General features: G+C 39.8%; 1 protein-coding gene across 3 annotated transcripts in view; it reads right to left on the reverse strand.

Annotated features, from left to right (window-relative positions):
* The window catches only part of LOC101445075 (anosmin-1), an 808,672-nt gene that overhangs the window by 58,432 nt on the left and 726,202 nt on the right, over positions 1-24,038 (reverse strand). For all 3 annotated transcript variants that reach the window (XM_058292228.2, XM_058292227.2, XM_004466288.4), the window contains 2 exons: positions 21,360-21,422; positions 322-544 (listed from right to left, as the gene is read on the reverse strand). In XM_058292228.2, the coding sequence (XP_058148211.2) occupies positions 322-544; positions 21,360-21,422 (286 nt within the window). The remainder of the gene's footprint in view (positions 1-321; positions 545-21,359; positions 21,423-24,038) is intronic.

Here is a 24,038-nt window from a genome sequence, read left to right on the forward strand (position 1 = left end):
ATACAACCAGTAGTGCTTAACTGATTTATTCTTACTGAAGAAAAATACCAAAAAAGCTCCTGAATTGCTGTTGCCATTCAAAAATTTTATATTTTAGAAGAATATAAACAATCTGATTTGCTCTTCCCCAATTTGAGTTTATTGTGTCTGATCTCTCTGGTCCACTAGTATTTTAAGATGTCTATAGACAGCACAAGATATATTTCCGTAAATTGTTGTATTTACTTGAATCTTTCCCATCTGTGACTGAACCCTTCCCCATCTGCACAAAAGCTCTTGTGAAGGTGAAGTTCTCTCCAAGCACATGGCTTTACAAATTACCTTTGTATAAAGTTTTGGGCACTTGGCAGGTGTGTCCACAGCCATTAGAACAACACTTCTTCACCCCAGAGCACTCATTGTCAACTTCACAACTTTCCACACAGGCGGCAGCAAATCCACTGGCTTTCTCGGGGGCTGGGCAATCACCCTGCTTCACCGACAGGATGTACTTGAGAAACTCACAGCTGGTCAAGCATTCATAGTTCTTCTTGGGGAAGAGAGGCTATGAGAGAGAATTCAAGAAAAATCTTCCATTAAAGACCTAGGAAGTCTGATTTCTAAGAGATGTGAAAGGAAGGTCAACATTCTTATACTCGTAGACTACAATTTCCCAGGAGTACTTCAGAAAATAAATGCATTTGTTGTCTTTTCTGAGATAGAAGTAATATTTTATGTTACTTTCCCAAAGATGATCCAGGAATTATGGCTCTATACTGCATGCAACCAACACTCACCATCTATATGAACACCAATCACAGGTTCCATGTCCATTCCACAGTTAATCAAATGAACAATTATAATTATTTGCAAAACAAGTTAAGTACAATGTGAAGGGCCCCTTTGGACTGCATATATTGCATATACCTTGTTTTCTTACAATTCAGTCTTTATTTTTTTCATAAATAAAATAAATTTCTTTCTCTATTTAACATCTTTACAGCTAAAACATTGAAAAAAGCCCACAGGTTCCAAGATTGAATTACCACAAACTTCCAAGAAGTTCATTTAAAAATATATATAAACTAGGGGATTGTGGGAAGATGGCATTGGATTAGGCAGACAATTGGCTCAGATCTCTCACAAAAGCAATGGAGAAAGAGCCAAAAGCTGCCTGAGGGACCTGCTTTGGGGGTCAACAGACCAGGACAGCACTACACAACTCCCAGGAGGGTGAGGGACAGAGAGATAAAGAACCCAAAAGAACAAACTGGGGAAGCAGACTTGGCCCAGTGGTTAGGGCATTGGTCTACCACATGGGAGGTCCGTGGTTCAAACCCCAGGCCTCCTTGACCCATGTGGAGCTGGCCCATGCACAGTGCTGATGCAAGCAAGGAGTGCCCTGCCATGCAGCGGTGTCCCCCACGTAGGGGAGCCCCACGCGCAAGGAGTGTGCCCCGTAAGGAGAGCCGCCCAGCGCAAAAGAAAATGCAGCCTGCCCAGGAATGGTGCCGCAAACACAGAGAGCAAGAAACACAGATTCCGGTGCCACTGACAACAGAAGCGGACAAAGAAGAAGTCACAGCAAATAGACACAGAGAACAGACAACCGGGGCGAGGGGCGGGGGAGAGAAATAAATAAATAAATAAATCTTTAAAAAAAAAAAAAAAAGAACAAACTGTGACTTACTAAACCTCCCAGCCCCTGGAAAGGGCTCCCCTCCCCCACCCCAGCATATTAAGCAGGGGTAAAAACCCTGGCTCACTGTGGTTGACTGGAAAGGGAGATGTCTGCCTTCCTGTCAGCTGGAACAATCAAAAAGGTAAGGGGAGCCGGGGGGCTTTTCTTCAGTGAATTCAGCCAGTGAAGTCTGCTTTGAATCTTGGTTCCCGCCAGACCAAAACAAAGGAAGACGAAGAGATACACTTTGTTGGAAAGGTGCGCCAATGAGTGCCATCTGCTGGCTGGTCTGGGAATCACATGGACAAAAACTGCAATTTGGTCCCTCTGTTCTCTAACTTCTGGGAGAAAATCTGCACCCCATTAGTGAGTCGCTGGTGCAATTTTGATCATTTAAGCTGGGCAATTTTTAAAGACTTAGGATACATTGAAACAAATATCAAAGAAGAGCTGTAAAAAAAAAATAGGCAAGAAAGAAACTGGCCATCAGAGCAAATTCTCCAACATTTCAGATGCCTAGACATCAGCAAAAAATCACAAGCCATGCTAGGAAACAGGAAGAGATAGCTCAGCCAAATGAACAAACCAAATATCCTGAAGAAATTCAGGGTTTAAGACAATCAATGATAATCACAACTCTCCTAAATCAATTTAAAGAATTGAAAGAAAATATGACTAAAGAGATAAAGGATATTGAGAAGATACTGGATGAGCATAAAGAGCAATTTGAGTGAAGCGGATATGGCTCAATGGATAGTGCTTCCACCTACCATATAGGAAGTCCAGGGTTCAGTACCCAGGGCCTCCTGGCCCATGTGGTGAGCTGGCCCATGTGGAGTGCTGCAGTGCACAAGGAGTGCTATCCCGCAGAGGGGTGCCCCCCACGCAAGGCATGCCACCCCGCGTGGGAGTGCAGCCCACCCAAGTATGGTGCCACCCACACAGAAAGCTGATGCAGCAAGATGACGCAACAAAGAGAGATACAGAGAAGAGACAATATGACAAGCAATGAATCAGGGAGTTGAAGTGATGCAAGAGAAGGATCACCTCTCTCCCACTCTGGAAGGTCCCAGGATGGGTTCCCGGAGCCACCTAATGAGAACTCAACAGACACAGAAGAATGCACAATAAATGGACACAGAGAGCAGACAAAGGGGTGGGGTGGGGAGGAGGGAGAAATTTTTTTAAAAAGAGCAAATTTGAAAGTCGCAAAGAAAAGTAACAGACCTTATGGGAATGAAAGACACAACAGATGACATTAAAAATATATTAGAGGTACATAAGAGGAGATTTGAATTGCTCAAAAACAGAATTAGCAATTTCGAAGATAGACCATCAGAACTGGAAAAGACAGAAGAACAGAAAAGAGAAGAGAATGGAAAAAATGGAATGGGGTCTCGGGGAATGGAATGACAACACGAAACTCAAAACATATGCGTTATAAGTGTCCCAGAAGGAGAAGAAAATGGAAAAGAGGCAGAAAGAATATTTGAGGAAATAATGACTGAAAACTTACCTACCCTTATGAAAGACATAAATATTAATATCCAAGAAGAACAACACACCCCAAACAGAACATATCCAAATAGACACCTACTATTTAGAATGACAAATATTGGAAAGAGAAAAAAAAAAAAAAAAAGATTTTGAAAGCAGTAAGAGAAAAGCAAAGCATCATACACAAGGGAACATCAATAAAATTAAGTACTGACCTCTCACCAGAAACCATGAAAGAATGAAGAAAGTGGAACAATATATTTAAGGTATTGAAAGAGAAAAACTGCCAACCAAGAAATCTGTATCCAGCAAAGCAGTCCTTCAAAACTGAAGGAGAGTTCAAAGTTTCCACAGACAAACAAAAAGTGATAGAATATGGTACCGAAGACCAGAATTACAAGAGATACTAAAGGGAGTGCTGGAGCTTGAAGGGAAAAAAATGAGAGAGCGAGACTTGGAGAAGAGTGTAGAAATGAAGATTATTAGAAAGGGTAAATAAAAGAGTAAAAAGATAGACCATAATATGGTATGATAACAGAAAGTAAAAGTCAAAATGGATGAAGTAATGCCTTTACAGTAATAACATTGACTCTTAATGGCTTGAATTCCCCAATAAAAAGATATAGATTGATAGAATGGATTAAAAAAAATGAGCCATCTATGTTTTCTATAAGAGACTCACCTCAAACATCAGGACACAGCCAGATTAAAAGTGAAAGGTCAGAAAAAGCTATTCCATGCAAATAGTAAAAAAAAAAAAAAAAAAAAGAGCTGGGAAGCTGATGTGGCTCAAGTGATAGAGCTTCCACCTACCATATGGCAGGACCTGGGACTCCTGGTGAAAAAGAAGAAGAGAAAGTGTGCCCACGTGGTAAACCAGTGCCCACGCAAGTAAGCCACGCAGCAAGATGATGATGCATCAAAAAAGAGAGACAAGGGGAGAGTCAAGATGATGTGCAGCAGAAACCAGGGAGCCTCTCTCTACATTGGAGGTCTCCAGGATTGAATCCTGGTGAATCCTGGAGGAGAGAAAATGAGAAGAGAAGATAACATAGACAACAAAACCAGCAGGGCGGGAGGAGGGAAAGGGGGAAAAAATCTTAAAAATAAAAAGAGCTGGAGTAGTGATATAAATATTGGACCAAAGAGATTTTAAATGCAAAACTGTCATAAGGGATGAAGAAGGTCATTACATATTAATAAAAGGGGCAACTGACCAAGAAGAAATAACTATACTAAATATTTATGCACCTAACTTCAGTGCCCCAAGATACATGAGGCACAAACTTGCAAAGCTAAAGGGAAAAATAGATGTCTCTATAATAATAGTTGGAGACTTGAATATGCCACCCTCAGTATTGGATAGAACATCTGAAGAGAGGATAAATAAAGCAACAGGGAGCTTGAATAATATGATAAATGAACTAGACCTAACAGCCATCTATCAAGCATTGTACCCCAAAAGAGCAGGATAGACATTCTTTTCAAGTGCCCACAGATCCTTCACCAAGATAGACCATATGTTGGATCACAAGACAAGTCTCAATAAATTTTAAAAAATTGAAATTATATAAAACATTGTCTCTGATCATAACAGAATGAAGCTAGAAATGATGGTAAAAAGGAAAATTCATAAATACATGGAGATTAAACAACACACTATTCAATAATCAGTGGGTCAAAGAAGAAACTGCAAGAGAATTCAGCAATTATCTTGAGATGAATGAAAATGAGAACACAGTATATCAAAACCTACGGGACACTGCAAAGGCAGTGCTGGCAGGGAAATTTATAGCCCTCAATGTTCACATTAAAAAAAAAGAAGAAAAGCTAGAATTAGGGCTGTAACTTCACACCTGGAGGAACTAAAAAAAGAACAGCAAAGTAATCCCAAATCAAGCCAAAGGAAAGAAATAGTAAAGATCACAGCAGAAATAAATGAAATTGAGAATAACAGCAACAAAAGAGAGAAAATCAACAAAACCAAAAGTTGGTTCTTTAAGAAGATAAAAAATGACAAACCCTTAAATAGACTAACAAAGAAAAAAAGAAGACACAAATAAATAAAAGCAGAAATGAGAGGAGTGGCATTACCACTGACCTTGCAGAAATAAGAGAGATCATAAGAGGATACTAGAAATAACTATATGCCAAAAAAACAGAAAATGTAGGTGAGATGGACAAATTCTTAGAAACACATAAACTACCTACACTGATCCTAGAAGAAAGAGAAAACCTAAATAAATCAATCACAAGTGAAGAGATTGAAACAGTCATCAAAAACTTCCCGGGAAGCGGACTTGGCCCAGTGGTTAGGGCATCCGTCTACCACATGGGAGGTCCGCGGTTCAAATCCCGGGCCACCTTGACCTGTGTGGAGCTGGCCCACGTGCAGTGCTGATGTGCACAGGGAGTGCCGTGCCACGCAGGGGTGTCCCCCGCGTAGGGGAGCCCCACACACAAGGAGTGCACCCTGTAAGGAGAGCCGCCCAGTGTGAAAGGAAGTTCAGCCTGCCCAGGAGTGGTGCCGCACACACGGAGAGCTGACACAACAAGATGATGCAACAAAAAGAAACACAGATTCCCGTGCCGCTGATAACAACAGAAGCGTACAAAGAACACGCAGCAGAAGGACACAGAGAACAAACAAACTACAAAACTGAGGGGGGGGCGGGGGGCGGGGGGGCGGGAAAGGGGAGAGAAATTTAAAAAAAAAACAAAAAAACTTCCCAAAGATAAAAAGCCCTGGACTAGATGGCTTCAGAGGTAAATTTTTCCAATCATTCAAAGACAACCCATGCTGATTTTGCTCAAGCTCTTCCAAAATCCTGAAGAGGAAAGAATGCTAACAAATTCATTGAATGAAACCAACATCACCCTAATATCAAAACCAGATAAAGATACTACAAGAAAAGAAAATTACAGACCAATATCTCTAGTGATACAGATGCAAAATCCTCAACAAAATACTTGCAAACAGAATCTAATGGCACATTAAAAGAATTATACACTACTATCAAATGGGTTTTATCCCAGGTATGCAAGGGTGGTTCAACACAAGAAAATCAATTAGTGTAATAAACCACACCAGTTTTCTCAATTGATGCAGAAAAGGCACTTGACACAATACAGCACCCTTTCTTGATAAAAACACTCCAAAAGATAGGAATAGAAGGAAACTTTCTCAATATGGTAAAGTACATATACGGAAAACCAACAGCCATCATTATACTTAATATTGAGAGACTGAACGCTTTCCTGCTGAGATCAGGAACAAGACAAGGATGCCCACTGTCACCACTCCTATTTAATACTGTGCTAGAAGTTCTAGCTAGAGAAATTAGGACAGATAAAGAAATAAAAGGTACCCAAATAGGAAAGGAAGAAATAAAACATGCACTATTCACTGATGATATGATTCTGTATCTAGAAAATCCTGAAAAAACCCACAACCAAGCTACTAGGACTAATAGAAAAGTTCAGCAAAGTGGCAGGACACAAGGTTAATATACAAAAATCAATAGCATTTCTATACACTACTGATATGCATTCTGAGGAGGAAATTAGAAAAAAATTACATATAATATAATAAAAAAATAATATTGACTAAGAGAATCAAATATTTAGGAATAAACTTAAACAAGTTTATGAAAGACCTATATTCAGGAAACTATAAAGCATTGCTAAAAGAAACCAAAGAAGACTTAAATAAATGGAAGGACATTCCCTATTCATGGATTGTAAGATGAAATATCTTTAAGATGTCAATTCTATCCAGAATGATTTACAGATTCAATGCAATCCCAATAAAAATCCCAACAGTCTTGCATAAATCAAAAAGCCAGTAGTCAATTTTATTTGCAAGGGTAAGGGGCTTCGAATAGTAAAAAATGTCTTTAAAAAGAAAACAAGTCACTTCTTGACTTTAAAGTATATTACTTAGCTACAGTGGTAAAAACACTGTGGTGGGAAGCGGCTGTGGCTCAATCGATTGGGTTCCTGTCTACCATATCGGAGGCCCTGGGTTCGCGTCACAGGGCCTCCTTGTGAAGGCAAGCTGGCCCACGACCTGCAGAGAGCTGAAGGCCCACGCCCCATGGAGAGCTGATGGCACATGCCCCGTGGAGAGCAGGTGCAGCAAGATGACACAACAAAAGGAGACAAGCAGACACAGAAGAACACACAGCGAATGGACACAGAGAGCAGACAGCAAAACAAGCTGCAAAGGGGAGGGGAATAAATAAATAAAATAAAACTTTTTTTAAAAGTTTATGAAGAAAAAAAACAAAACACCATGGTGCAGGCATAAGGACAGATAGATTTATCAATGAACTGAATTGAGAACTCAGAAATTGACCCTCAATCTACAGTCGAGTGATTTTTGACAAGGCTGTTTAGCCCACCCAGCTGGACTAGAATAGTCACTTCAGCAAATGGTGCTGGGAGAATTGGATAGCCATATCCACAAGAAAAAAAGAGGACCCCTATCTCACACCTTATACAAGAATTAACTCAAAATGGATCAAGGATTTAAATATAAAAATGACAACCATAAAACTCCTAGAAGGAAATGGAGGAAAACATTGTCAAGATCTTGTGGTAGGCACTAGTTTCTTAAACCATATACACAAAGCACAAGTAACAAAAGAAAAATAGATAAATGGGACCGCCTCAAAATTCAACACTTTTGCACCTCAAAGGACTTTGTCAAAAGGCTGAAAAGGCAGCCACCTTGATGGGAGAAAATAATTGGCAATCACATATCTAAGAAGGGTTTAATATCCATGATATATAAGGAGATTATACAACTTAACAATAAAAAGACAAAGTATCCGATTAAAAAATGGGCAATTGACCTGAAAAGACAACGGTCCAAAGAAGAAACACAAATGATGAAGCAACACATGAAAAAAATGTTCAACATCACTAGCAATTAGGGAAATGCAAATCAAAACTACAATGAGATATCATTTCACTCCTAATAGACTGGCTATTAAAAAGTCGGAAAACTGTAAATGTTGGAGAGGATGTGGAGAGAAAATGCTTATGCACTGTTGGTGGGAATATAGAATGGTATAGCCACTGGGGAGGATGGTTTGGCGGTTCCTAAAGAAGGTGAATATAGACTTGCCACAGGACCTGCCAATACCACTGCTAGGTATATACCCAGAAGAACTAAGAGCAGACACATGAACAGACATCTACATACTGATGTTCATCGCAGCGCTATTCATGATAGCCAAAAGGTGGAAACAATCCAGGAGTCCATCAACTGATGAATGGATAAACAAATCATGGAGTATATACACGATGGAATATTATGCAGTGGTAAAAAGAAATGAAGTTGGGAAACATATGACAACAATGATGAACCTGGAGGACATGATGTTGAGTGAAGCAAGCCAGACACAGAAAGATAAATACCATATGACTGCCCTATTGTGAACTAAAGATATTATGTAAAATATAAATATATTATATGAACTATGAACACAGGTAAAATTGCATATTTAAGAGCATTTCCTCTTTGAAGCTGAACAAATATAGGTTAATACAAAACATTAGTATCAGACTATACACACACACACACATATATATATACATATATATATAAACTTTTAAAGTATCCTTACTTCTCAAGTCTTTTCTCTCTTCCTCAATTTCACATTAATTTTTATGTAGATGCTAGATATGTTCTACTTTATTGGTTTTTGAAGTCCTAAATTTAGGTTCAAACCTAAGTTAGTAATCATAGAAGTACATTAGCAGATCTATAACAATTAAATAGCATTTGCCAAGTTTCCACTTTCAATAAAATGTATAATTATGTGCACTGAAAGAAAATGCAGAGTTACAAGAACTAATGGCCCCTACCTCACAGGCTGAGATTTTATTAAATATTGGAAATGTTTAATGTTTGCTAACTTGGAATCCACAGCAACTTAGTTTACACTATGGTACAACCAATGCAACTCAGTCCAAACTTTTTCACATTTGAAAACTGGGATGGCTCATGAAGAATGTACTCTCTGTTGATGTGCTGTTATAATTATCTATGTGCAAACTGCCTTGAAGTGTGAGGAACAAGTTAACAGAAATGGTGCCTCACCATCTTGATAACTGACTAAATGAACTAATGGGAAAGAATTTAAAAACCAACAAACATGCAAAAACAATGGTCTAGGTGGACCTGAAACATTTGCTCCCTGTGAGCATAAAAGAAGAACAATCATCATTAGTCCAAAAGTTTCTATCTTGCAGTTGATGTAAGAAGTGTTCTTTGGGCAAAGTCAGTATTTTTCCTTTTTGGGACCAAAATAAATCTGGTCATCTTTGCAATCTGGGTTTCTACTGGTATATGATCTTTAAGTAACACAAATGACCTTGTGAATATGAAATAGAATGGTGTACACAAAGAAGTGGGCAGCACTGCACAGCTGGCCTACGACAGGTGCTAAGTAAGGGTTAAGTAGTAGTGCTTTTTCTTTCCTTTCCCACTGCCACAGATTTACTGACCACATTTAAAAATTCCTCCATTATTCTGACAAAAGATCCAGGGACAGTATGTTGGCTCTGCTTCTTCTAAGGTGTGACAGTCCACAAAATTCCAACTTGCTACTGCCAGGTTAAACAATGGAATCTACATGCAGTGAAGTAAGTGTTATGTGTTGGAAACTGTAGGAAAGAAATAGTTCAAGTTCTTTGTACTTAAAGATCAGAGAGGAGGTGAATTGCCCTACTAAAATGTGAAACGGTACACAAACTTAGGGTTCTACTATTTATATTTACCAAAGGCAAACCTTGACAGCATCTATCAATTTAACTGTTCTATCATTTATAGTTATCAAAGGCAAATTTTGTTGGCTACTATCAGTTATCTTGGGTTTGGTTGAAAATATTAATGATCTGAATATGAATTGGAGCATATATGTTATGTTGTACACAAGGACTCTCTCCATGTTTTTAATCACGTTTTGTGAGAATTTACTAGTTGAATGAATAAGGAGAAAGGTGCTGTCCTGGTCTGAGTCTTTTGAGGATCCCAGAAAATTATGTCCTTAAGCTAACCCATTCCTGAGAGCGTGAACCTCTTGCAAGTGGCAACTCTGGGTTAGATTCAGTCAAAGAATCTCTTGATTAGGTCACTTTTGATTAGATCACTTCAGTTAAGGCCTTTGTTTAGGGTGGGTGCTAATCCTCTTACTGGAATCTTATATAAATGGAACACAGAGAAAGACAGCTGCCATTTTTACCCTGCCAGGTGAGAGAGGACTCCAGGACCACCTACAGCCGCAGAAAGAGAAACCCCGAGAGGCTGAGAGAGAGGCCAGAGGTTGCAATCCCTGGAGCAGCCCAACAGGCCCAGGGAGAAACTAGCTATTTGCCTGATTTGTACGTGGCTGAACTCGGGGAGAAAGGGAGCCCAGAGGAGAAGGCAGACTCTGGCTGCCATTTTGCCTTGCCATGTGGCAGGAGTCCAGGATCTGCCAGCAGCCAACTTTTCATGAGACAACATCTCTGATGATGCCTTGATTTAGACATTTTCACTGCCTCAGAACTGTAAGATTTTACCTTAATAAATTCCCATTATAAAAGTCAACTCATTTCTGGTATTTTTGCATTGACAGTCTTTAGCAAATTAAAACAGGTGCACACAGGCTAGAGAAAATGATGTGAAAATGATGTGTGAATGGGCCTCTACTGGTCATTTGGAAATGGTGTGAACAAAGGATAATATGGGTGTCAGGAAAGTAGCCTCTGACCATAGAGCATGAAAATAAAAATTTGGAGTGAAGGGTTTTATTTCTCTTCTGTGTAATTTGTTGTTTTAATTTATTAATGAGTATTTTTAAATTTATACAAAATAATGATATTGTACTTAAAAGAAAAATGGCTAGTTTTATCAAAGAGACCATCTAAATACTAGCTATGCATATAAAATTCAATTCATTTGTTTTGAATTTATGGCTGGAAACTCAATTATAATTTGCTTGGGAAGTCAATTATAAATACTAATTTATCAGATGTTACTACACTTATTTTGGTTCTCAGGCAAACTAGACTGTGGCCATGAATAAAATTAGGAGAAAATCAGAAACACACATACAAGGGAAGTCGCTTTCCTAGGATTATGTGCTTCATTTTAAAAAATTATAGCGATCTTCATGTATGTTGATCTCCACTTCCTTCTTCTTGTCCCGCCTCTTTTATTCATTTTGAAGGTGGTTATGACCCCTTGTGGGGGGCATATCTAGGTCAGGTTCTCCACTGGCAGCAACACTCTACAATCTGGCTAGATCACTGGAAGGTCATTGGGCACATGTATATTTCTAGAAATTCAGACATTTCCAGTGACTCAGAGAACGACTAGGGTAGTACAGCTTAATCGTGTTTCCTCTCCTCTCCTTCCTCCACTTGTTAATAGTACTTTCCAGGAATGCCGACGAATGATTAGCACAGTCAAGCATTCGCATGTTGATTCATAAAACAAACTCTGAAAGCTTCCTGGCATTCCAGACCCCAGGAATTGAATGATGAACAGATGAAAACTCTGCCTTACTGTGCTTACAGCTTACAAATTTTCTAACAAGTAAGCAAATATTCAGTAAACAGCTAAATTTGTATAACAATAAACACAAGAGGTCTTGTGAGTTTCAAATCCTCTGATACACTCAGCAGAAATCTTCTCTGGGGGCCCATTAAGGAATAAGGGAATTAACCACCCGCTGTAAACAACTAAAAAACTGAACCACAAGGGTTTTCAGACATTGGGCAACAGGTAGCATAGGACAGAAGAGGTGAAAAAAGCTGAGTCTGTTGACTGCTAAAAAGGAATGCCTGGAGGGGAAACCCCCAAAAAGCCCAGTAGTTTCTCTGCACTGATGAGAAAGAGTCAACGTCTGAGGCGGCTGGTGGGCTGCGTGTTATGGGCAGAGTATCAGGGAGGAGGGAACTTCACAAAGAAAAATCCAGAGTTGCACGGCAGCCTCTTGGATTTTTTGCTGCATATGGACTTGAACATGTATAGAGTGAAACTCCACAAGACTGAGAAGGACAACCAGAAAGCAGGAGGGCAAACAATTCCTCAATTCTCAACAAAGCCAGTAACTCCCATTCCAACCAGATGCACCAGCATCTTCAAAGGTGGGTCTCTCCCCACTGCTGGGATTTGTCCTAGTGCCTTCCTCCAGCAATCAGCCACGTTACCTTAGGCATTTCCAGCTCCACGGTGCTGACAGCACTCCTTCCCCTCAGACTATCAATTATTCCAGTGTTTCCAAGATAAAAACCCGCAAAAAGCACTTTCTGAATCTTGAACCCCTCCTTCCTCACTGCTGCACCCTCCCTCTCCTCCTTCCCAGACAGTGAGTCTCAGAGAAAGAATTTAAAGATATAACAAAGAATCCCTAGCCTTGGTCTACCCTGCCTCCCTTACTTTTTGTTCTAACCACGCACCCCCCCCCCCCCCCCGAGTTATCTGCAGAGACTACTGCTGTTCCATAGAGACCCTCTGACCCAGGTTTCCAGCTACCTCCTGTTTGTTCTTAATTTATTTTAAAGAAACTTTAGATTTCATAAATGTTACATAAAAAATATAGGGGATTCCCATATGCCCCACCCTTCCCCTTTCCACACTTGCCCACATTAACAACATCCTTCATTAGTGTGGGACTTTTGTTACAACTGATGAACACATATTGAAGCACTGCCACTAACCAAGAATTATGGTTTACATTGTAGTTTACACTCTGTCCCATGCAATTTTGTAAGTTATGACAAAATATATAATGGCCTGTATCCATCATTATAACGTCATGTAGGACAAATCTAATGTCACAAAAATGACCCCATAATACACCTATTTTTCCCTCTTTCTCCTCTCAGAACCTCTGGTGGCCAAAACCTCCACATCAATGATAAAAGCTAGAATAATAATAAATCTATAGTAAAATAACAGTCTACTTTAGTACATTGTTCATTACCCAATCTTGAGGATTTGGGGGTGGTGATGCCCACTCTGACTCTGAGAGGGGACTTAGATCCCATGGGGCAGATGGATAGAACTCTCTTGCTTGCAGTTACAGACTCTCTCTGTTTCTTGGAATGGGCATTGTCCATCATCATCACCTTGTTTGTTGTCCTGGGTGAACCTTTTCTTTTAAAATTTAAACTTAGCCTAGTATTATATGTTGCCTAAGAATTACCTGTTGAGGGCCTCCTTGTTGCTCAAATGTGGCCTCTCTAAGTCAAAGTCGCTATACAAATGTACTACCTTCCCCCTGGTGTGGGACATGACTCCAGGGGATGAGCCTCCCTGACACTGAGAGATTACTACCAAGCACCAACTAGCAATGCACCTGGAAAAAGACCTTCGCCATAAGAGGGAAATGATAAATACAAATGAGTTCTTATGGCTAAGGGATTTCAAAATTAGTCAGGAGCTCATTCCAGAGGTTACGCTTATGCATGTCTCAGCAGGATCTCATTGTCTGCCATAGTGAATACTGCCTCAAAGAGTGGGGCTCCTGAGGGCTCTAGAGACATCCAGACACTACAGGCAGGGCAGACAGCTCAGGAGTTTGGCACCCTGCCAGTGAACCTTACCTTGGAACCTATGCTCCCCAGTGTGACAGGGTTGGACTCATTTGTGGTTTCCCTACACATGGTTCTTCTGCACCTTCTATATGAACCTATAGTTAGTACTATACTTGATAGGTGCATATCCAAGAGATTTAAATCTTTGGTCTGTCCATGTGTCAGTTGGGCCCTGAATCTCAGCAGAGTTGCAACACCTTCTCTAGTTCCAGCTATCTCTTAATTACAAAATTTGGTAGATCCTCTCAATCCAGATCTTACTGACCTAGCATAGAACTCAAGAGGGTCGACCAGGTCCTTCTCCTCCTTAATAACAGCAGCTAACACTCTTCTAATATTTATTATGTCCAGAAGCCAGTGATCGATTACCACACCTCAACATATCTGATCTACTGGCAGTATTTGATATATCTCATCATGCCTTCCATCTTGAAAAGCTTTCTTCATTTGGCTTCCGGAACTCCAGGCTCCAATGTTATTATTATTATTATTATTTACTTAGTCTTGCTTGTGAGTTTGTCCTCATCAACCCATCCTCTCCATGTTGGTGTGACTCAGAGCTTAATCCTTGCACCTCCTCTCTTCCTATCTCCTCATTCAACTTCATGGCTATAAAGACCATTTATCACTGATGATGTCCACCTTTGTAACTCCAGTCTAGAACTCTACCCTACTCTCCAGACTGGTGTATGTATTTGCCTAGAGCACATCTCATTTGGATTTCTAATTTATGTCTCAAACGTAACATGGCAAAACCAAACTTCCAGGTAGTGGCTGTAGCTCAAGTGGCTGAGCACTTGTTTTCCATGTACAAGGTCCTGGGTTCGATCCCCAGTACCTCCAGTACAACAAGCAAATGAAAAAAAACAACTTAAGGGAGCCAGTGTAGCTCAGTGGCTGAGCATCAGCTTCCCACATACAAGGTCCCAGGTTCAATCCCTGGCACCTAAACAAACAAACAAAAACCCAAACTTCTGATCTATCCTTTCACACCCCAACCCCCCCCCCAAATGTTATGCCTGCCATATATTCCACTTCCCCATATGTTCCAACTTCCTTCCCCACTGATTCTTCTTTTTCTCCATTCTGCATGTCCAACCTGTCACCAAATCCTGACTCTACCTTTTAAACACGTCCTTACCACTACCGCTCTCCTCCACCTCTGTCTTCTTGGACTGAGCCACCATCATCTCTCTCTTAGAGAACTTAAGTAAACGGCCAAGTGCTCACACTGTACAAGTAAACCTAAGGCTCCACGTTCTTTACCCACTAGTGTCCCAAAGTGTGAACAACTCTCCTAAAGGTAGTGCCCGGGAGCCATACTGTACCTTTCTTTGAAAAACATTCCTTACATAGGAAATCTTTTCTCATAAAAAATTAGTCCATCTTTTATATTTCACTCTAATTGACTATGGTGGGGCACCCAAAGCCAGCTTTATTTTATTAAGCCTCCAGTATGACTCCTTCCCCCATGAAAGGTATATATATGTTCAAAAAGGATAGCATCAAAGCCCATCTCCATTTGTCCCTTCAAAGGATATTCTAATCAGGTAAACTATTCTTCTGATACATTAAAGTAAAAGATTACTAATTATACTAAATTTGATGTGCTTAGCTTTTTTCCCCCCACATCTGGGGCACATTATATCATTTTCATGTTTTCGTTCTCATCAGCTTCTTTCAGTACATTTAAGTGTTTTGTGACTTTCTCAAGCAGGTGGAGGCTCTGATTCAATTGCTAAAGACATGTATTTGATGAACACCCTAACTTCTAAGACACAAAATTGAATTGCACGGAAATGGTGGGAGAAAAAGTTTCGAGCACAAGAGATCTCAGAAGAGGAAATCACTTCAACACCTTTAGTTTCTGAGGTCTTTGTTCACAAGTGCTGGAACATTCCATGGCTAAAGAGCATCTTGAAATACCAAGGAGCCTTGTCTTCTTGACATGCCATTAGTTAAAGGTGATTTCAGATCATCAAGCTTCCTTCCTTTTAGGATTACTCTTTCCAAGCACCGATCATTGAGCCAGGAACCCGTTAGAGACAAGGTTCATTCTGTCTCTACTCTATGTGCTGTAATATAGAATAGGGGTAGAAGGAAGATACTAGAACAGAACGTACTAGAAAAGAAATGTAACTAGGAGTAATTGTGCATCTAATTCTCCTACTAATGAACTAATCAATTCCTTTTCTCCTCCCAGTCTCCCTGTTCAAGAAGCTCACCTAATGAAATCCGGACCTAACGTACTCCAAAGAGTGGCATGAAAATCGAACGCAATGAAACCTTACAAAATATTTTAAAAGCCAAGTATACAAAGAGAAGAATCAATAATCATATATATTAAGTATTTTTATCCTATTTCCAGGTTAAGAGCTGGATATCTCGGAACCTCAGTTTACCCAATAATATCTACCTATATTAAAGAACATATGCTTCTCTCATTGATTGATCCCTGAAGCAGATGAGGCCACAGCACTTCATGACCCCTCAAATGCCACGCTGTCCAATCTGACACTCCTGAGAAGTTCTACCTAAGGAAGGTTGAAATTAGAAGTATCAGAATCTAGGGTGGGAGGCATGTCACCTGCGATGAGGCCACTCACAAACTCGACCTATCAAGTTTTATCAAAACTAAGATACCATCAGCTCTAATTCCCTTCAGTATTTCATAAGAAAGGGAAAAAATATTGTTGTTTATCAGTTCATATTCCTTCAGCTGTAAACAAGGATGCCAATTTATAAGAATGCTCGTACGTGTTAAAAATATTCATTTCATGATCAGGAAAAGAAAATGGCTTTACCGTGATTTTTAAGGTCTTTAAAAATAAGAGGAAGGTGATAATGCTTAGTCAGTAAACTAAAGTGATACAGGAGGGTCTATCTGTCTAGGTATCTATTGTGTTCCAAAAAATGGTGTATGAAAAATTATCCCCTATGACCCAGAGAAGTAATCTGGTGCCTTGACCTGGGGGAACCTCATTTTAATTCTTGTCCTAACATGTAACTTGTTTATTTAAAAAATAACATGACTAACTCTGCCAAGGGTCTAACAAACGTGGAATTGAACGGCTAATCAAGGGAGAAGTGAAAGAGATCAATGAGAAAGACATGAACCCATTCTAGGTATGTTACCATTATGTGCCTCCAAAAGACACGGGCACATAGGAAAACATACTCTGTGATTAAAATGACCAAGAACAATGCTTTGTTTTTAGATATGAGTGCTGGTAATGCAGATGATGTAATTACCACACTCTAAAATGGTTGAGGGGTTTTGTGATCTATTTATGATTGCTGTTCTTTTCCTTAGTGCAGAAATTGGCAGAGTTTTTGTGTAAAGGGCCAGATAGTAAATATTCTTGACTTTGTGGAACATATGATCAGTTGTAAATACTCAACTTGCTATTGTGCTGTAAAAGATGCCATAGATAACATTTAAACAAATGGGCTTGGCTACATGCCAATAAAACTTTATTTACAAAATCAAGATGTAGGGCAGATTTGGCCTATGGGCTGTGATTTGCAGATCCCTGTCTCACAAGACAATAAAATTTCAGACTACCATGCAAACAAACATACTGGGCCATAACATATCTTAGAGTTTCAGTTGTAGAAAATCTAGAGTCCCTTTTCAGCCTGAATTTTAGGAAGTGAAAGCAAGCTTATGTTCATGAAGATGTGCACATCATATGAATTGTTAACGAAGTGAGAAGTAAAAGGGTGAACAGGGATTGTATGAGGTCTACCTCAATAATGCCCAGCTTTAAAGATGCTGAAATGGCATCTTCCTAAGGAAGCTGAATATAGACTTGCCATGGGACCTGGCAATACCATTGCTAGGTATACACGCAGAAGAACTGAGAGCAGAGACATGAACAGACATCTGCACACCAATGTTCATAGCGGTGTTATTCATGATTGCCCAAAGTTGGAAACAATCCAGGTGTCCATCAATAGACGAATGGATAAACAAAATGTGATATATACACACAATGGCCTATTATGCTGCAGTAAGAAGAAATGAAGTAGTGAAGCACATGACAACATGGATGAACCCGGAGGACAGTATGCTGAGTGAAGCAGCCGGACACAAATGGACAGCTACTGTATAACTGCACTATTAGGAACTAATTATATTTTGTAAACTCATGGAGTTAAAAATAGAATATAGATCACCAGAAAATAGAAGGAGGGTAGAGAATGGAAAGCTGATGGTTAATCTGTACAGAATTAGTTAAAAGGTTGTTAGTAACTCTTTGGAAATCAATGGGAACGGTGAAAGCACATCATGGTACCTGTGTCTAGTGGACCTATCATACGGGTATGACAGTGGTTGAAAGGGAAAGTCTGAGGAGATGTACATTACTAAAAGGAAAGTTAAAAAATGTAACATGGGACTGCATAACATAGTGAAACCTCATGCAAAATACAAATGGGGGTGACAGAGCATATATAAGACTGTTTTTACAAAATGAAAGTACAAATAAATTAGAGAGATGGAAACAGAATAGCAGCTAAGTATGGCACGGTAGGCTTAGAGAGATTGAGAGGTGATGAGTTCTGTTGGGTCGGTTGGTTTTTGTTTTATAGTATTATTATTATTACTGGAATAATGAAAATACTCTAAAAATGACTGAAGTGATGAATGTACAACTATGTGATTATACCAAATGCCACTGATTGTACACTTTGGATGGATTTATGGTTTATTAATATGTATCAATAAAATTGATTTGTTAAAAAAAAAAGGATGCAGGGATGGTCTCCTCTTGTTTTTTCATCAGTTCATGAAGATTAAAAAAAAATGCCTGGTGCCTCTTCCCTGTTCTATTTCTTAAGATACCTGATGCCCTCCGTTTTATTTGCTTCCTGCAGCAGATAAATTCTAGAGCAGAAGTTCGTAACCTTTTTTGTCCCACGGATCCCTTTGCCAGTCAGGTGTAAACCACGGACCCCTTCTCAGAATGTAGCAGCAGGTAGTTTTATGACACTCAACTAGCGGTGGGTCTAACAACTACTGTAATTTCAAAGTATGGATGTGTGGAAACGATTTTTCAAGATATGCAACAACTGTAATGTGATATGAAATGAATACTACTGTAATTTACTGCATACATTCATAAGTAAAGGAAATGCTAGATTTCAGTTAGAGGTCAGGGAAAATAAAGATAATGAGGTGATTTTTTTCAATTCGAGCTCAATGACCCCCTGAAATCTTTCCACGGACCCCTCGGGGGTTCATGGACCTCTGGTCAAGATGCTCTAGGATGACGCCCATCGATTCATACCCTGATATAATCCTTCCCCTTGTGTGTGGGCATCTTGCATGTGGCATGTTTCTAAACAACAGAATTCTGGAAAAGTTTTAACTGGGTCCCTGAGAAGCCAAAACATTTTGATAAAACAGATGGAAAATACATCAGCTTCACTGAGGAAGAACAGAAAGTGTATTATCCCCAGCATCTAGAAAATTGCTGAATTTAAATTTTTTTAAAAAGGATTTGAGGGTGTTTCTTCTATTTAATTTGACACCAATTCATTAGCTGAGCCATGGGTGTTTGTAGCAGAGCAATTGTCTAAATAACCCAGAATATCTGCCAAGACTCCTATTTATTATTCTAGGCATTGTCATGTCCACAATTACAGAAATCTGTAATTGACTTCTTGGCATTGATCCTCAGGTCTGAAGTGCTTCTAGCAACAGAATATCATTTGTGTAAACATTCACAAATCACCATTTTTCCACCCAGCCACACAATGCTGAGGAGGAATAAAGCAAAATAAAACTGAGACAAGAAAGATAATATATTGGTCATTTTAGTAACTGGGAAACACTTTCATTTCACTTTTCTAAAATAACACCAATATAGCATGACCCCTTGTGACTGCCCAAGGGAAGTCCACCAGTGGACAATTAAGGAGAGGCTTCAGAAGATGGGGCTTTAGATCCAGCTTTCTACTTGGAGTGCTGGCCCTTGGGCAGGCCATTTGACTTGATGACCTTCAACTTGCCAGTCCCTCAAGGATTCCACACACAGCTCTTGAGGGCCTATTTTGTGCATAGTTTATCTTTAGGGTTATTGGGACGGTCAAATGAGACAACGAATATGAAGATATTTTACACACCATACGAACCAATGAAGCTACTATGACTCCATTTCCACAGCTCACATTCTCAGACTAGAACCCACGTGCCTTCCAAGGTATGAGTCTGGCAAGAGGGCCAGAAAGCACTTGCAGCAATCAGGGAAGACCAGCCCTCTCTGGGTGTCTGGACCACCTTCAGGCGTTCCCCTTTGGCTCCCAGTTCAATTCAAATGAGTTGTGCAATAGAGTCCCATTTCATCAGGGTGCTGTTGGGCACTTCCTCACATTCACTCCCCAACATCCTCAAGTGAGCTTCTGGATTGCTCCCAATCATTGGTTCCTATGGTCTCCTGGGTTCTTCTGACTTCTATAAGCTATTCCGTCTGAAATGTGAAGTTCACCTAGTTCCAAGTCTCCCTAGCTACATCTGAGCAGGTGGGACAGAGCCTGAGATGATGGTTTGCCCTGAAGGAGATGGCCCAGCAAGCAGCTCTTCCCCTCTCCAGCACCACTGATGATTGTAGATAGCTGTCCCTGGGGTAATACCTTCTCTTGAGCACCTACCTGAAAATACAGGCAATGTAAGAGGCCTCATACCAACTACAAGCAGTCAAGCATTTTGCCCAAGGTATGGGGACCCAAAGGCTGAGAAATTAGATGAGAATGTTTGAGAAACCCTGCTACCAATAACATGGGTTGTTTCTACAAAAGCCCAAGAAATTCAATGACATGCAGAGAATGAACAGTAGAACCGACTTGGTGTAGGGTTGGAGGATCGCAGCTGCGTGTGCCTTTAAGAAGCTTTCGGGAAAGGCAGACGTGGCTCAACTGATAGAGCATCCACCTACCATATGGGGAGGGTCCCGGGTTCGGTACCCAGGGCCTCCTGACCCTTGTAGTACACCGGCCCACATGCAGAGCTGCCACACACAAGGAGTGCTGTGCCACACAGGGGCACCCCCACACGTGCAAGGAGTGTGCCAAGCAAGGAGAGCCACCCTACGTGAAGAAAGTGCAGCCCGCCCAAGAGTGGCGCTGCACACATGGAGAGCTGATGCAGCAAGACGATGCAACAAAAAGGAGATGCAGTTTCCCGGTGCCACAGAGGGTGCAAGTGGACACAGAAGAACACACAGCGAATGGACACAGAGAGCAGACAAAAAGGGTGGGGCAGGGGGAGGGGAGAGAAATAAATAAAATAAATCTTTAAAAAAAAAAAAAGAAGCTTTTGGTCTTTCCTGCACAGGTAACAAAATTTCTTATCTTCTATCAGGTTAACTGCTCAAGAAAGCAATGGGTGGCTAGGTTTTAAGAAAGCTCAAGGAGTTTTTTCCTTTTTCACATCAATTTAAACATGGGCACAGGCGTGCAACCTGCAGGTCCTTTGAAATAAAATGAAATCCCTAAACTGCAGAAGAATAAGGGTGTCCTTTCATGCCAATAATCCTACTTGAGCATTGCCTGATTTCAGTCAAGTGCTGTAAGAGCCATCTGGCATGCACTGTTGCTATCTTACCTCACAGAAACTTCGGCACTGATGCTTCCTTAGGTCCCAGGATTCCTTGCAGGGCTCCAGACACTGGGAGAGAGTAACAGTGAAAATAAGTAAATCAAACATGGATAAAAACATAACCAAAAGGAAAAATAATCCACCTATGGTTGTTTCTTTTCCATACCCTTCCAAATGTTTCCTGTTAGGTTAGGAAATCCTACCGGTACGTTGATTATTTTAGCTGTGAAGAATATGAATCTAAGCAAGAGACTCACTACAGAACTGTGACAAAAGAGTATCTTTCAGCACAACTGAAAAATAAAGGATGCAGTGTTTGGAGGTGATTTATAGGAAATGTTTGTATATTCACTATCAAGCCGGGACAGTCTGGATAAGAAATATTTTTATTCAATAACCTTTTTCAAGGTCGTTTCAGAAGAATATTTTTTTCTCATAAACTTTAATGTTAATCTTCTCTTAAATTGGCAACACAGGATTGTCTTTTTTGTACATCATTTAAAAGTGGTTAAGTGAAACTGTACTGTATTAAATATATGTGTGTGTGTAGGTAGGTGTGTGTGCATGTGTATGTGTATATAAATATAGTCGATGATTTATGACTTTAGCTCAATGAATCCAAAACATTCCAGGATAATTACTCTTGATCACCTAACTAAAGCTTATTCTATTAAAATATATTGAATAAGCCGGAACATTAGATTCTGACATGCCCATTTCCTGGCATGAGGATGGCATTTTTAATTATTTTAATTCTTAAAATCCTTGCATTCTTCAATGATATTTTCTAATAGGTATATCCCTCCTCCCAAGTTGATTAGTGTTTATCTCACCCAAGCATGTTCTAAAACAAAGTATGATTTATCACCACTATAACATTTCTAAAGAACACCATTTTTCTAAACAGCAATGAAATATGGTTTAAAAACTTGTTTGCCTAACACATTTCACTAGCTCCTTAACGAGTTAGTTGTATTTCCTAAGGGTACGGCAATGCCTTATCTAAAGAACTTGGATTTAGTTTAAGACACTGGCTCCTAGCCAAAAATGTTTAGCACTACTCATTTAGTAAGTATGCTTAGATTTAATTTCTTCTCAATACCATTTGAAATGAATAAATGACACTCTGGAAAATTCCTGGAGATTTTACTCAGTTTGAAAAATGTCCTACCAGTTGCAAGACCACCCCACAAGATCTGGGAGTGGTTCAAGGACAGATTCAGCTACCTGCAAGTTAATTCTTTGTCATTTCATGTGGGAAACATCCTATAAGCATTTATTCTATGGAAGAAACTGCTAAATGGTACCTAGCTAACAATGCCTTGAAATAAGTATATAATTCTTGCTTTCTGTGATTGGGATAAATGTAATTATGAAAATAAGCTACTACATGTCTCTCTAGCTTCATTTTCATAAGTGCACACTCAACCCTTATTTCCACAATTCCATATAGTCTTTCTTTAACAGCTTGTGGAACAAATACCCTATATAATTCAAATATAAGGAGGCAGATGTAGCTCAAATGATAAAGTCTCCACCTACCATATGGGAGGACCCGGGTTCAATCCCTGGGGATTCCTGTGATAGAGAAGAAGAGAAAGTGTGCCTGCATGGCGAGCAAGTGCCCACGTGGTGAGCCGAGGGCCTGCGTGAGTGCCCGCATGGTGAGCCAAGTGCCCACGTGAGCTGAGTGCCCACGTGGTGAGCCAAGTGCCCGCATGAGTGCCCGTGCGGTGAGCCAGTGCCTGCGCAAGTGAGTCACACAGCAAGATGATAACACAACAAAAGAGAGACGAAGGGGAGAGTCAAGGTGAAGCGCAGCAGAAAGCAGGAACTGAGACAGTTCAATTGAAAGGGAACCTCTCTCCATATCAGAGGTCCCCAGGATCAAATCCCAGTGAATCCCAGAGAACAAAGATGAGAAGATAAAACAAAGAAAGAGAAATAGATACAGAAGATCACACAGCGAATGGACACAGAAAGCAAAATCAGCAGGGTGGGGAAGGGGAGGGGAAGAAAAAATAAAATAAAATTCTAAAAAAAAACCACAAAAAAACAAATATCATTTACTGAAACTTGGTCATAGTTCTGAAATGCTAAGGGAAATAATATATAATGCACTTGTATACTAATTAATACAGAATCTCATCTGCCAAGCCTAGCATCAGTATATACAATTTATTTTAAAGTATTATTTTAATCAAATGCTTGCCTCATTTCCAATAACCACAATTGGCAATGTCTAAAGATACATCTCAAAATGTTATTTATGACAATCAACATTTTCTTTTAATAATCTTCTATGAAAACTACATGGCAAGAATTGCATGGACACAGACATCTGAATAAATCTTTGCAGGATAAATTTCCCAAAACTCTATTTCTTTATAATGTTCTTGGCCAGTTAAAATGATCCAAACAAAAGCTAAAAAGAAAAAAATTTCTCTCATACCTCATACAGGCAAGAAAGTGGTCCTGTTTCTCCAGATAATTTAAAAAGTAGTACCAATTTTTTCTCCACTAACCTAGAAAGATATATTCTCAGTATCACTTAGTTAGGTAGTCTAATTTCTCTATATTAAAACATACACTAATATGAAATATCGCCATACAATATTCCACTATAACGTAAGATCCATGAGCCCCACCACTTTGTGACATTCGGTATATTATTCCAGGTGTATG

Source organism: Dasypus novemcinctus, chromosome Y (genome assembly GCF_030445035.2).
Source record: "Dasypus novemcinctus isolate mDasNov1 chromosome Y, mDasNov1.1.hap2, whole genome shotgun sequence".
NCBI lineage: Eukaryota > Metazoa > Chordata > Mammalia > Cingulata > Dasypodidae > Dasypus > Dasypus novemcinctus.